Source organism: Mercenaria mercenaria, chromosome 18 (genome assembly GCF_021730395.1).
Source record: "Mercenaria mercenaria strain notata chromosome 18, MADL_Memer_1, whole genome shotgun sequence".
Taxonomy (NCBI): Eukaryota; Metazoa; Mollusca; class Bivalvia; order Venerida; family Veneridae; genus Mercenaria; species Mercenaria mercenaria.
Genome location: NC_069378.1, coordinates 62,290,207 through 62,306,715, shown reverse-complemented (window position 1 = coordinate 62,306,715; position 16,509 = coordinate 62,290,207). Strand labels below are relative to the sequence as shown.

At 33.4% G+C, this 16,509-nt stretch overlaps 1 protein-coding gene across 1 annotated transcript; it reads left to right on the top strand.

Annotated features, from left to right (window-relative positions):
* Positions 1–12,113: 12,113 nt before the first annotated feature.
* On the top strand, positions 12,114–13,514 carry LOC123538277 (uncharacterized). The gene has a single exon (XM_045322243.2). The coding sequence runs from the start codon at positions 12,114–12,116 to the stop codon at positions 13,512–13,514; it is 1,401 nt and encodes a 466-aa protein (XP_045178178.2).
* The last annotated feature ends 2,995 nt before the right edge of the window (positions 13,515–16,509 follow it).

Sequence of the window (16,509 nt, the reverse complement as noted above, 5' to 3'; positions counted from 1 at the left end):
TTCCATAATACTAGCATGTAATCTAAAGAGTAAAGGCAAACAGAGAACTCTGTCCCCTTCTGTTTCAGAGGTACATTCACTTTAAACAGCAAGAAATTACTTATAAAATAAAACATTTTCTCGTTTGTACAATAAATCAAATAATAAGTCTTGAAAAACGTACTTACTAGAAAAAAGGAATATAAGGAAACAAAGTTGAGTCAATGGGGCTTGAACCTATGCCTCCTGAAAAATTTAAGTCAAAGTAGGTTTATTGTAGGAATTGAATACCCTTAAAAAGGAGGTATGCTATTGTGAATGTTATACCTTAAATACCTTTCAGGATAAAATATAACGAAGATTGAAATCAAGTGATTGATTATGTCAAGATAATAATTCATGGTTATCTTAGTGCACTTCCTCCTTTCTTTATTTACACTTTAAGATTAAATTACAGTATATCTTAAACCCTCAATTATTCGTACAAGGGACTAGAAATAAAATATAAGATATTATTTTGAATATAAGATATGTGCTATTTCAGATTAACTTTGTTTGAATGAGCGAAGTAAAAAGTGTTTTGTAAAGAACCGTTTCAATTTGTATTAAAATGTCAGATTCTGTAGGAGGTAGAAAAGAATCTGATCATGGAACAAGACAAGAAGCTTTTCGTGGAAAAGGAGCACGAAGCTCAGAGATGTCTGTTTATAAAAGTTCTGCAGAAGTATCAGTAAGGCATGAAAGCAGTATATTTAAGGGATCTGATGTCTGTTGTTACAAGTATAGCTGTGATCCTTGCAACAGTGTTGGAGATCACTTAGAGGCCCAGGGATTTTGCATCGATTGCGAGGAATATCTATGCAGCACGTGCTATAAGAGTCACCCCAGGAATAAAGCTTCACGACATCATACTCTACTGGACAAAGAAAGTATGCCGAAAGAATCAGCTAAATATTGTGATCCGTGTAAGCATGCAGGTGATGAGGCAGAGGCCGCAGGGTATTGCAGAAACTGTGAGGACTATCTGTGTAGTACCTGTTTCAAGAGCCATTCTAGAAATAAAGCCTCGAGACATCATGTATTGCTAGATAAAGACAATATGCCTGCAAAATCCTCTTACCGTAGCATTGTATCTTCTGTTGAAAATGTCAATATCGGTAAAGAAGACCCCGAAAATCATTCATATAATGAGAAGTTTTCTTACATAAGGGACATAAATGTTAAGGTTGAAGGGGACGAAAAGGTCTGTGCCGTCACAGGTATGGTACTTATTTCAGACACTGAACTTGTTCTGGTTGATAGGGGCAATAAAGCGTTGAAATTCATTGATATTGAGAATGACGTTATAAAGAATGATTTAAAATTGTCATCGCATCCGCATGGAATCACACCGATTTCACAAGACCAGATAGCTGTTGCTTTAGGAAATGAAAGTAAGATACACATCATTTCGACTAGATCTACTTCATTATCCTTAATATCAATAATACGAACTTTGAAAACAGATGGTGTCTGCCTAGGAATCAAGCATATCAACAGAAAATTATATGTCTCATATTGTAGACCTGTAAAGATTCAGATCCTTCAACTGACGGGGGAAGTATATGGAAAAATACAGCCCGATTCTGATGTACTAAAACTTTGCACACTTCCACGGTATATAGCAGTTAGTCCAGATGAAAATTCTATATACTTGTCGGACTGGGAAACAAATAATGTTATACGTATAGATATGAAGGGAAGAATGCTATCTGTATATAAAGGTGAGCTAGCGTTGCCTGGAGATATCGCTATATCTCCGTTCAAATCAGTGTATCTCTGTCACATGTGGAAGCACATGATTTGCAAGATGACGTCAGATCTAAATCGCATCACCACCGTTTTAGATAAAAAAGATGGGTTGAATGGTCCAAAAGCAATGTGTTTCAACAATGTCCGAGGACATCTCTACATTAGCAGTGGATGTGAGGAGCCTATGTGGGGCAATTGTGTAAAAGTGTATCAGTGGAATTTAAAATAAACAAATGCTTAGAGAAGACATCTTTTCTAGTCTGTATTTCTCATCTTGAAGTTTTCTAGTTCTTTTCGTAATTTGCAGTTACAGTTACATTAATAGCTATAGTATTCTAACCGTTTGGGAGGTGTATTCCACCAGGGCTCAAGCAAGTGCTTGTGTGACCGGTAGGACACATTGGTCAAGGCTGAATTGGAATATGACCTCGCACCAGCCGATTCGTAAGGCAGAATGATTCTATCTCTCGAGTTCAGCCTGTGTTCTGTATGTGGATGTTATCCTACTGGGATTCGAATTTTGTCTGACCGTGGCAATAAGATTTTCTGTGATATATCAGGGTTGTTACTGTCCCCTAGGATTCTTAATATATCCACCCAGCCAACAAAGAAAGAACAAAGCTGATAAACAGTTTATGATTTTTATTCAATTGATATATTTTTTTGCCATTCCTCACCACAAACTCTTTCGGCGGGGGATACCAATTCATCGAAATTGCTTGTTATAATTATTGTTATTAATATTATTATTATCATCATCATCATCATCATCATCATCAACAGCAACAACATCACCTAACGTTTTCAATATCCCTATGTTCACCCTTGTTACCCGGATAATACAAGATGATGTGATAACTCCAACATGCTATAAAATGGCCGATCAACTATTTTGAAAATTTCACGTTTTTCGGTAAGTTGCTGTGGCTTGATCAGTGATTTTAATCCCCAGATGTTGCAAAAAGAACGAATAGCTATTTGTTTCCATGGAACTCAAACTATTTTACTGTATTTTTGTTAATACAATACACAATATGTTAAATAGTTTACAAAAACCATGTAAGTTTAGTTTGAAAAATCATAAAAAATATTTAGAATTGTTTTACCCGCTTGTAATTCACTGTAAGTATGACTCTACCATTTCATTATCTGTCATAGTTTACAGTAAGTTGTTTACTTCTGCCGTTTTAATGTCAAAACCATTTATATTGATCTATGTATGAAAAATGGATAACAGCCAAAAATGACCATGGATAACGCTCTACATGTGTTGTCCTTGAAAGTTGATAATAGCCAATATTGATTTTTTTCATTGACATCCCATAACAGCTTGACCACTTTTGTGTGCGTGGACATGTTTTGATAAATTACTTTGTAAAAACATGATGATATCAGCCTGTTAACATATTTATGCTGGTAACAGGCACAGTGTGCAACTTGCACCTCCCTTGTTTCAAGTACACATGTGCATAAGTATTATTTCCCCCGCTGTCCCTTTTTACCCCACGATCTCTATATTCCATATAAAGTACATACATGTATTTGATTGTCAACTACCTTTTATAATCACTAATAGCACAAACCCTGTTCACATTCTGAATATCTAGGTGTACATAGTGGTACACCAAAACCTCTCTGATGAGAGACTGGCTGTGCTTATACGCCTTTCCAGAAACCGTACATTTATGAGGGTACTCATCAGTTGTTGAAACTTCAACAAAGGAGCCAACTCTACCTGTTCGTCAATGTTGTCTATTTCATCCATCTCTATTCTGGAATGAATACCTGTAATTAAAGATGTGTACAAGTTTCAAGAAGTCTGAACCTTGTTTACTAGTTGACAAGCAATTATTTACAAAGAGCAATTTTATGCGTGGTAAAAACTGAAACAAACCAAAATTGTTACATTCTGTTAAAAGTGCGACGACTGATAATAGAGAGTTTGAGATTTCAAACTTCGCCTTCCCCTTCAACGTCTCTCATATATATTTTGGGTAAAACGTCACCGATACGCGTGTATTTTATTTATATCACACGTTGCTACTAAAGTTTTCCATGTAATATCACGTAAGCCTAAAACTTCTCTTTATTACTATGCGAAATAAAAAGCTTAGTTTCAGGATTTCTGCTTATTAAGGTTATTTGATTATTCATATATATAATTAGACTAAATTTGATGCGAAACACTATCAATAGGTATAAGAATAATGAAGTTTTGTGTGGCTAATGATTTTAACTGAATACATTGAATTGAACCTGGAAGTATGAAGTTATCAACTGATTTTGAGAAACTTTGAGATTTTGTTCAAACTTTAACTTCTACGGCATATTCGTGTCCCCAGGCGGTATCGATTATACCAGATGGGCCTTTTTGTCGTATGAAGTGAAGTTTTGAACGTCCGAAGATGTGAAATCACGAAAGTCGAAACTTCATTCTTTTTACATCTACTCTGTCCACATACTCGGCACCAAAGACTGAAATCTGGATGGAGGCACATGTCATGACAGTCATTTTACTTGAAAAATAAATAATTACGCGCGATTATCATTTGGTAGAACATTTTATTTTCGGACACTTAATACGACAATTGCGTTTTAATTATAAACATGAAATGGTACTAGTAAGACGGAAAATTCTTCTGAAGTATCAGACAATTTCAGATCTATGATATCATGATGAGAGACGTTTCCTGTTAGCCGTTTGGGATAACTCCATTCTTTAAATGCACGGAACCAGAGCCTGGCAGAGGGACATTGTGGGTTAATTCCCCCTTTGATTCTTACATTTTACAATGAAAGTCGGTCTTGAAACTCGGCGTGACCCTATCCTACCCCTACCCCTACCCCTACCCCCTCTTTAATGTTGGTGTCCCTCTATCCAAAATTCCTGGATCCGCAGATGCTTTACTTATAAAATAGTATTTTAAAATAATATTGTGCTGTCTGAGAGTTTGGCATTAAACAGAGTCATACAGAGTGTCATTATCACGTTGATATGAACATTATAGGTTATTAACTTTGTATGTGGATATATGCACGAGTTCTGCAGCGGTAATATTGCGCGACTTTAGGAGCGCAATATTGTCCGCGAAAGAACGAGTGCATATATCTACATACAAAGTTGATAACCTTTTTATTACATATCCACTATCAAATGATTAATTTATATCTAAATTATCGTTCTGTCACGAAAGACAGGAAAAAATACGGAAAAATATTCTCCGAAAACGCAATAAACAAATCAAACTGACACGTATTAATATTTTCCGCGAAAATGACGTCAACTTGTTGTCGCAACGTGCGCGTGGACGCCATGGACATCGCGCAATTCTTTCCATTACAACGTTAAGAAAACATTCCACGTCCTATATTAGTCCAACTCATGACGTAATTTAACTTTCATTTCATTTCAGTCTGATAAATTACTGCGTGCCAGTATCTAATAGGTCAGATTAATCAAAGTGTAAAAGTAAACAAAATGTTGCATCAATTACAAATTAAACAAACACACAATAGCATCAAAAATCTAAAGAAACGAGATCCGCAATAGTCTAGTTCGATATGAAAGCGTTCAACGCCATGATATGGAAAAATATTGCACGATCGCGGTCCATTAAAACCCAATGGAAAATAATTTTAGGTATGTAATTATCATTTTTATTTCCTCTCATGTATGATTTACAACCGTGCATTGTATACTGACTATACTGACATAATTTTATATAAAACCTAAATGTTTGGAGCAACACTAACGAGTTTTTACATTGTTCACATTGTTTTATCGTTTTATTTTATCTTTATTTGTTTTTTGATAATCGCTCTGTTATCCATGCAATGATTATATTAATTGAAATGTTTTTTTTTTATATTTAATTTTCATTTTTTCACTTTTTAAACTCTCTTGTAAAATTCCTGCCCTTTTGGACAATTGGTATCAAAATGCAAGAAAAAAACGATCATAATTACGGATAAATTGAATGGGCGGATTAAAAGAAGTAAGGTTCATTCTGAAGTTTGAAATCTCAAGGAATTTTAATCGAACTTCAACTTCATACGTTAACTTCGCAAGAGACGTTGAAGGGGAAGGCGAAGGTTGAAATCTCAAACTCTCTAATGAAATGTTTCAAGAACTTCTGGTACTGACCACCTGTATAATACATTGCATTGAGCGTGCTACATCAATAAGTTACCACATTTCATGCGTATATTTATCTAATATACAAAAATGTACCTTAAGAATAGCATATGCAAATGTCAAACTAAACTTACACGAAAAATAAACGCAACAATTACATTTCCTCACCATTTTGTTTTAAGAGCAAACATCAATACTTATATTCCATATTTCGTTTCCATCTAAATGGCGCTGCACAAAATGCTCGTGAACCTCGTGCTATTATAACACGAGGCGAATCAATAAAACTTTGCAGTGTATAATTCAACGCCAATTTGGCGTGACTTAACTGCTATTTTCGGTGTTTACCGCAATATTGTTATGACATTAAAGTGCAGACACGCCTCGATGCATAAAGTTGATCTATACATTGCTTCATTTACAAGGAGTATACTCAACACCGATTTAATTCCTTATTCAAATACCAAGGCTAAATATGGCAGAGAGAAATCTAATTTTGGGACTTTTAACCGGTGGAATTTCACAGATACAATGTTTCAAAATGAACAATTTCGACGTTAGTTGGACGTGTTAACATTACAGTAACAGCTGGTGACCGTAGACGTTCAGTTGCACCGCGTCTGACAAGCATACGTCAAGATAATATGATACATCAACGTCATTTACGTGACAGCTTTGTGACGTCGCAATCCACGTCACATGTTGTAATTGGAAATCCCGGACGACCAATTCACCGTGACACAGTCATAAATTGTTTGCGTAAACGCGGGATTCATTTTCGTCGTCCCACTCGATGTAAGGCTCTTGTCATCGTCAAGAAAAGCAACGCTGGGCTCTAAATAACCGACAACGTCTGTGGGGAACTGTTGTATTAAGCGACGAATCAAGATTTAATCTCCATCACGCTGACGGATAGGTCAGAATATACAGACGCCGCAACGAACGTTTCGCAAATAACTGTGTGCATGAGGTTTATCCGTACAATGGTGACAGAGTCATAGTATGGACAACAATAAATTCCACCTTCAAGAACACCCTTGTATAGTCTGTCATACAGAGAAATGGTGGCTATACGCGTTATTGACTGCACTGATGTTGAAGCATGGAAAGAAATATGATCTCAGACGATATCAATTTTTTGATGATATTTTTTTTCTGTTATGTTTACTTTGATTACACAATATAAATGTGTATGGCTAAACATCAGTAGGTTATAAATATTGACTATTACAGTACTTGTTGCGTTTCTTTTTCGTGTCACTTTACAATGTTGACTATTATCCATATAACATTTTGGGCTCTATCTTCGAAATTTCTGCGAACACTTTGGTCAGTATCCATCGACTTACATATATGCTTATATATTTGTAAATTTGGGTTATTTGATCTAAGATAAAAACTTCCTAATATGTTCATATCATTGTTTATATATTAACTACAAATTACAAAATAGCATTCATTACCGAAAGTCCATTAAATAAGGTTGACAACGGTTTAAATCGCCAAACTCGTTCTCAAAAGCAAAATGTAAACATTGTTAAAGCGTTTCCAAAGTGAAAAATATGTCCGATATGCAAACTGTTTAGTGCAAATGGTACAGCTTGTTAACTATTTTGAATCAGTTATAACACTTTAAACGATCAGAATGAGTAATTATAAAATATTGAAATAAACAATGTCCTTACCAAGTTTGACAGTTCATCCAGTTTGTAGCATGTTGGAGTTATCAAATCATCTTGTATTATCCGGGTAACAAGGGTGATGTTAGTTTTTTGATCATTATCACTATTATTCTCATTCTCAAATAACCTATAACAACTTTTCATTCTGCCATACTGTGATAACAAAACATCTTAGATAATAAATAATCCATGTGTAAGTATGCATTAGAAATAAGGCTAAGGTTTATCTATACCATGATGTTATACTATCATTCAGGAAACTTTTAAAGGTTGGTGTCGGTCTGAGCTACATGTCAGTGAAATTTAATGACGATTTTAAAAACGTTGGTGTCTTATGAATACAATTTAGCATTGTATATTAGGGATACCGCTGATTTGGATGGTGAAAAAGAAATTTATGTGAAATTTCTTTTGAAATATCTGATCTTTTAATGCCTGAAATAATCAATAATTTACTTTGGTTGTCGAATAATGCTACGCTATGTATTATACACTAAACAAAATGTGAAACATAGGGGTTGGTGTACCCCACCCACCTCATTAGTACGTATATTTACGCGGGAAATCATAAGAACTTCTAATCTTTTATAAAGAAACAGACCTTCATGTTTACAATATAGAAAACAAAATAAGTGAATGATTAACTAAAAAATTAGATACCTTTGCACATTAATATCAGTTGGCTAAATCTGGGGTCCGCGTTTCATTTCCTGGCGATTTGCATACTGACTGACCTTTTCTTTGCTAGTGGAGTAGAAATGATGAAGGTTTTGCAAAAGCTAATACGACCGCAAAACTTCCATGGAAGCTCCCTATGGGGAACATCATAAGGGAAGCAGATCCAGCAATATAAGTCTTTATTCAAGATGACAGCTATTTCAAGTTAATGCCACAAAAATTCCATTTTTAATGACTTCGTTTCTCTTCTACGCTAGCTAAAGTCTTTTAAGTAGTCATTATGTATGTAGTAATTAAATCAACCAAAATTAATTTGTTTAGCTATCAACAAGATAGGTTATTTGGTTACACAGACTTTTCAAATTAAGACGGCCGCCATTTTCCAAATTTCCAAATAACTGCCTTTGATTCGATCAAACATGTGCATATGAAAGAGGTATAGCTCTTTGAAAGTCAAAGCTATAACAGAAATCACCTGATATTGATTAAAGCATGTTACAGAGGATTTTACTGCTCACAAAATGACTACATGTAATCGGTTACACGTACAAATATTGATGAGTTATTACTGTTTAACTATTCAGTATCATACAAGAAATCAAGTAAGTGTCCAAGGGATTGAAATTTGGTTATTCGGATAAATGTCATTTTCAAACTAGCCGCAAGAAATAAGTTTGCAAACGTACATATGGACAAATTCAACGTCACCATTGTTTTCGTAAGTATCATCTGATTTTGTTTTGAAAACTAGGTTACCAGTATGAACTTCTTCTCTTTTATTAATCACGATGGTGCCATTTTAAAAATGCATTCAAAATGTAGAAACGTTACAATGATATAATTTAAATGCTGCTTTTATTTCTTTAAAACTAAAAATGTTACTCTCAATTTTAATTCAAAGGATTTTGGATGTAGCAACAATGAAATATTAATTTGTATCAGAATGACTGCCTGATAGATGTTACATATACATGTGTATCCTATTAAAATAACGAGAAATGGAGAATCGAACATGTAACGATACTGTCAATTTCTTTCAAAAGTAAGGTGAAGTAAAACTTTCAAAAGTAAGGAGAAAAAGATCATTGTACAAAAGCTATGTTTCTTAAAAACATTTGAAAGGATTTATAAAGTTTATGTTTAAATGCAAATTGCATTTTTCTATCACATATCAGCTAAACATTTACCTGACTACACAAACGGAAATTAGCATATACAGTTCCAAATCAGTCAAAGCAATTTATGATACATATATATACTGATTTACCTTTCGGTGATGTTTGAACGCCAAATCTCGTAAATATCCCTTTCAATGCATATGCCTCTGAAATAGTGTCAAACTATTATGAATACATCTATAGTTATGCATTTGCTTGACACTATGAACTTCACAGCTATAAATTTAGCTAGTCCTGGAATCAAGAAATCGTGTATCATATCTGTTTGTCGTTTGGTCGTATGAGTAATGCTAATTGGGATGGTTGTAATTCATATTTAAAGTAACTTATGTTTCAATCCATTTTAACAAGTAGCTTAATAGTATTACTACGGAATAAAGCACTTAACTAAAAAGAGTTTTTAAAAATATATCATAAATACATACGTTACCAAATTTAGGTAAATGTGGTAACAAAACTTAATGTTTTAAACACAGTTCAATACCGAGGTAAACTCTATGTAACAGTTGAAATACATCATCTTTTGAATGAACTATTTTGTTTGTATTTATTAATCGTTTTAAAAGTAGAATATTGAATTTTAGTATGAACTCAGAATTGACAACATTGATACCACAGTGGTTTCGTTAAAGAAATTTAGTATGATTGCGTAGTTCAGTAATTCCGTCACACGGTATACGTGACATTTGAAAATTATTTTGGCCGGAGAAACAGAACTATTTGAAGTAACACGTTTTACCAAAAGTTACATTTGTTTCACTACCCATGTTGTACTGTATATGTATGATGTTGTTTAAGTTAAAAATGTATTTTTTTCTATCAACATCAGGAATTACATCAGCAACTTTGAAAACATAATGCATATAAACCGTTAATTTCAGTAATGAATACAATCTTACCTTCCATAAATACTAATACAACACATTGAAAATATAATAAGCTCTGTCTTGAAACCACAGCAAGTCATTGAAACCCAAAAATTATCCTAGCTTTAATGCTTAATGTTCTGTGTAATCTTGGTAACATATATTTCATAATGTGTGTTTCATTTCGTCTTAGTAAGGCTGTAAAACTGTAAATAAAAACTGACTGAGCAGGTGCTTTACCACGCTAATAAGCATTAGCCTTGAATAATTATATAAAAATTAATAGGTGACCTTTAAACGTATATTCTATTTTCAGATACCCACATGTTCTGTATTTCTTTTGAATGAAAGTAAAAAATATCCAGACTGCGCACATGCTGTAAACAACTCTACTGTTAACTATTAATATGCTATCTATGTTTGAAGCAAAACCCTTGAAAATAGCTAATCTATGCTATCTTTACAGTGATGCTGAAAGAGGCATCATTATTCTACTGTAGTTTGTCGACATCCTATGATTAACAATAGTAATAGGGTGAAGTCCAACAAAATTATAACTGTCATGTGCGCATGTTTTCATTGTTTCTAATTCTTCAAGGTGAACAATTTGATTGGCAACTGTTACATTTTAAAGTATCTTTATCAACTAAAAGTCAAAATTAGACAAGTAAGCTTACTTTGACATCTAAAATAGAAGGAAATATTTGTACCCCGAAATTATCTGAATGAAACACAATTAGGCTCGATTTAGTGTGTAACAGCATGTGATTTTATGTATTACATTTGTATGCACGTTGTCTATAACCTAAACTGATTGCAAAGTATTATATTTTCTCCTGAAAATTCATTAAATTGTGAATCTTAACACAATTATTTGATGATGTCTTATTAAAAATACAGTAATTTTGATAATTTTACGAATTATTGAAATGGCCAAAATATATATCGGGTGGGTGGGGTATTTTAACCCCTAAATCCTTTCGGTAGAAATCGTCATAATTTGGAATTAATTGATTTAGAACAGTTAGATAAGCAAATTGCTAATATCTGAAAGTCAGTATTGAAAAATCTACTAAAAAATTGTGTGTAGCCAATAATAGTTTCAAAGAGAAAGAATTCCGCATTTTTCATAAATACGATTTACTTGAATGAGTATATTTTTGTTTGACATATTGTTACCTTGTACTGATACAAGGTTTGATAAAAACATATAGATCTATTCTATTGTGATTTCTTGGCAGAATGTATCATACATTTGCACCGGTTCATAAATCGACTGGATAATAATCTAGATTCTCTATTTTAAGAAAAAAAAACAACTTTTAATAGTACTTTTATCAGTTTTTATTTTTGTCCCGCTGCGGCGTCTAACTAAACAATATTGAACACCTTAAGCGAATTTTCAGCCAGACTAAAATGCGGTTTTTGATTCTACTAGCTTTTTGTCAAAAAAGAAAAAGTATGTCAAATTGTGTATGCTTATATATCGGGTTTAATTTTCTGTTTATTAAGTATTGACCAGGATACTATATGACGAAGTTTAACAGCACGTGTTGATCATGTCATGCGATTTATTCATCATGACTTGGGTATCTTATTACATATCTTTATCTACATTTGGCATACTGTAAATTTTAACGTTCAGTTGTAGTTCATCTTAAACCCTCTGTTATTCCTACAAAGGATTTGAAGTAAGATATGAGGTATTATTTTAAATATAAACCGTGTACAATGTTAGATTAACTAAGTTTGAAGGAGCGGACTAATAAGTATTTTGTAAAGAACCGTTTCTGTTCGTATTACAATGTCAGATTCTGTAGGAGGTAGAAAAAAATCTGATCATGGAACAAGACAAGAAGCTTCTCTTGGAAAAGGAGTAAGAAGTTCCGACATGTCTGTTTATAAAAGTTCTGCAGAAGTATCAGAAAGAGATGAAAGCAGTATATATAAGGGATCCGATGACTGCTCTTACAAGTATAGCTGCGATCCTTGCCGTATTGCAGGAGATCATTTGGAGGCCCAGGGATTTTGCACTGATTGCGACGAATATCTATGCAGCACGTGCTACAAGAGTCACCCCAGGAATAAAGTTTCACGACATCATACTCTACTGGACAAAGAAAATATTCCAAAAGAATCTACTAAATATTGTGATCCGTGTAAGCATGCCGGTGATGAGGTAGAGGCCGCAGGGTTTTGCAGGAACTGTGAGGACTATCTGTGTAGTACCTGTTTCAGGAGCCATGCTAGAAATAAAGCCTCGAGATATCATGTATTGCTAGATAAAGACAAGATGCCTGCAAAATCTTCAGACTTTAGTATTGTATCTTCTGTTGAAAAGGTCAATATCAGTAAAAAAGACGCCGAGAACGATTCATATAATGAGAAGTATTCTTACATACGGGACATTAATGCTAAGGTTGAAAAGGACGAGAACATCTGTGTCATCACAGGTATGGTACTGATTTCGGACACTGAACTTGTTCTGGTTGATGAACGCAATAAAGCGTTGAAGTTCATTGATATTGAGAATGACGTTATCAAGGATGATTTAAAATTATCATCACATCCGTTTGGAATCTCACCAATTACTCAACACAAGTTAGGCCTAGCAGTTGTTTTGGGAAATGAACTGAAGATACATATCATTTCTACTACTACATTACACTTATCAATAATACGAACTTTGAAAACAGATGGTTTCGGCATGGATACCAAGTATATCAACAGAAGATTATATGTTTCATATTGTAAACCTGTAAAAATTCAGATCCTTCAACTGACGGGAGAGGTATATAAGATAATCCAGCCTGGTTCTGAAGTACTAAACGTTTGCACACTTCCACGGTTTATAGCAGTTAGTCCAGATAAGAACTCTATATACATGTCGGACTGGGAGACAAGTAATGTTATACATATCAATATGAAGGGAAGAATGATATCTGTACATAAAGGTGAGCTAGCGTTGCCTCAAGATATTGCTATATCTCCGTTCAAATCAGTGTATCTATGTAACGCAGGGAAGCACATCATTTGCAAGATGATGTCAGATCTTAGTGACATCACCACTATATTAGATTTAGAAGATGGATTGAATGGTCCTAGAGCAATATGTTTCAACAATGTCCGACGACATCTCTACATTAGCAGTGGATGTGAGGAACCCATGTGGGCCAATTGTATAAAAGTATACCAGTGGAATTAAAAAGAAAGAACTATTCTGTGTTTCTTATCTTGAAATTTCCATTTCTTTTCGTAAATTTGCTAAAAGTTACTTTAATATCTATAGTATCATCATCATCGTTATCATCATTATTGTTATCATCAACATCATCATCATCATCATCATTATGATCATCATCATCTTCTTCTTTTTCTTTGTAATCTCATCATAGTTATCATCCTCCTCCTCCTCATCATCATCATCATTATCATAATTTTCATCATCATCATCGTCTTCTTCTTTTCATCACCATCATCATTATTGTTGTTGTTATCATTAATATTATAATCATTATGATAATTATAGTTATTCTATCATTTTGATTACCATTATCATTCCAAATTGAAATAACCATATAATATTTATTCCGCTATTCTATCTTAGATAATGAGTAAACAATGTGTAAGCATGCATTAGTCTTAACATTTCCAATTAAACCTTGTCTGCTTGAATGTAAATATGGAACGCATCAGCTGTCTTATGTCAGGCGATTCATTCTGAGCTTTCCATAAAGTGACCTATCCTGCTTGAGGCTATGTTATTTTGTCAAAATATACGTCATTTTGGCAAAATAATGTGATTTTGTATCAGGGACGTGTAATATTGCAAATGCTTATGTTACTTTGTTAAAGTGTGTTGTGAACTTGTTCAGGTAATGTCTTATTACATCAAGCTATTAGGATTACTATACAGTGTGGTGTGAACTTGTCTAAACAGTGTCTATTTATTTCAACCATCACACAATGGCATAAAGACATGACTGTCAAACTGCTATGTGACTTGCCTAAACATTATCTTGTTATGTCAAACAGTTATGTTACATCAAAGTGTTGTGTAAACTTGTCTCAACAGTGTCTTATTATATCAGACAGTTATCTTAGTATTTCAACGTGTGTTGCAAATTGTTATGTGAGATGCTTATGCTATTTTGTCAAAGTGTGATGTGAACTTGTCAAGGTAGTGTCTTATTATATCAAACTATTAGGATACTATGCAGTATGGTGTGTGAACTTGTCTAAAGAGTATCTTATTTATTCTAAGCATCACACCTTGACATAAAGACATAACACTTTTACAAAAATGTTGACTTGCCCAAATAGTGTCTCATTATGTTATGTATCTTATTTTTAATTTGATGTTCATTGTCTAGCTTATGTTAATTAAATAGAAGAAGCTATCAGGCGCTTGTTTTTATCACTTTTGCATACGTATCCCATCACCAAAAGAAATACATGTAGCCTTATTTGAAGCTGAAATATTCTTATTTAATGCACGATTACTTACTACATACTTCAATGATCAATCAAGTCTGGGATGTAAGATATGAAACATGTACAAATAAGTATAACTCGGCTGAAACATCATCTCTTTACCCGATATTACAGGCTCCAATAAATGTGGAACAAAATTTGTTTAGAGAATAAAGGTTATATCTAGAATAAAACATAGTTTAAGTCCCTAAAATTACTGGCCGAAATGTCTTGACAATATTTGCAACAAGACTGGATACGATTGTTTCTGTCAAACACGAACTGCTTATGATTAAAATCTAAATGGTACAGATGGACAAACAGACACACACAGTAACAGCTCTAGCTGAAATTCCCATGCAAGATTACACGGAAACATGGATATCGTATCTAGGCACATTGCCTTATCTTTTGAAATCAAGGAAACATGGATGAACTTCTTACCAAATTTGCAAAAAATTAGTCTTGATTGTCCTCTTGATATACTATTTGCACCAGTTGGTCTTGATCGTCTTACACTCTTCGCCCCTTTTGTCTTGCTTGACCATAATACTCTAGGCACATTTGGTCTTGATCGTACTAGTATACTATTAGTAGTGTGACTTTCAGGACAAAAATGGACATGTGGTGGTCACAAAAGTATAACAAAAGATGTTACATACCAAAATGTTGGCAAATGTCTGAAATTTATGATTCTGGCAAAAATATATTTCTCAAGCTAGTGCGGGCCGTGAAATATGGCGTCCAAGTTGGCTGCCATTTTTGTCAGATATGATCAAACTAATTTTGAACCATTTTTTATTCGTTTAAACAGAATAAACAGCTTTTATTTCATATACATCAATGTAAAGGTTAAATACGAGTAAAACGAAGACAAAATGCTATAAAAAATTCAAGGTCAAGGCCAAATTCAAGGTCAACCCTGAAAACTAGTATTTTTACATCTTTTAGGTACATATTATTGCCTGCATTTTAATGCAATCGAAAAGTGTGTTTTTATTGTCATTTAAAATAACATTAACAAGTATGCTACTTTAATAGCAGAAATTAAACAAAAATATTACAAAAGGAAAATCCAAGATGGCGTCCAAGATGGCCGACATTATCTTAAAAAGCAAAATAATTACGATTTAGTTCATATGGTTCTCAAACTCTCCACGATCAAAGCATTTTACTTAAATATAAAAGGGTGAACAATATTTTAAACTGTCGACAAGACTAATAATAAGAACATAAAAGGTAAAGGTCAAATTCTAGGGCAAATCTTGAATTTTTGATTTTTTCTGTGTCTTTTTCATTGTACGTTCTATGTTTCCAAAGAATCTTTTCACAGATTTTCTTGAATACTATTGTTACCTATATTTTCATAGCAAGTGAATACATGCAACTGTTTACCACTGTTGTTGTTGAAAGCAACATCAAAAAGAGTGATATACTGTGTTAATAACAAAAATTTACTAGTACATTCTACAGGAAAATCTAAGATGGTGTCCAAGATGTCCGACATTTTCGTAAACTTTTACGGAGATATTAAAGTAAAGTAAAATATGTTTTTGCTTTTTTACATATTTTAATTTCAAATATTTTAGTTAAAACTGCAAACGGGTAGAATAATTATTAAAATCTTTTCTTTAATAATTGTAAGAAAGTTATAGGTAAAGTCAAATTCAATGTCAAGCTTATAAATTGTCTGGTATTAGTTAAAATTTGAATTTTTACGTGAAAAA

Coding starts and splice junctions, on each gene's coding strand:
- LOC123538277 (XM_045322243.2), top strand. CDS start 12,114: ATGTCAGATTCTGTAGGAGGTAGAAAAAAATCTGATCATGGAACAAGA.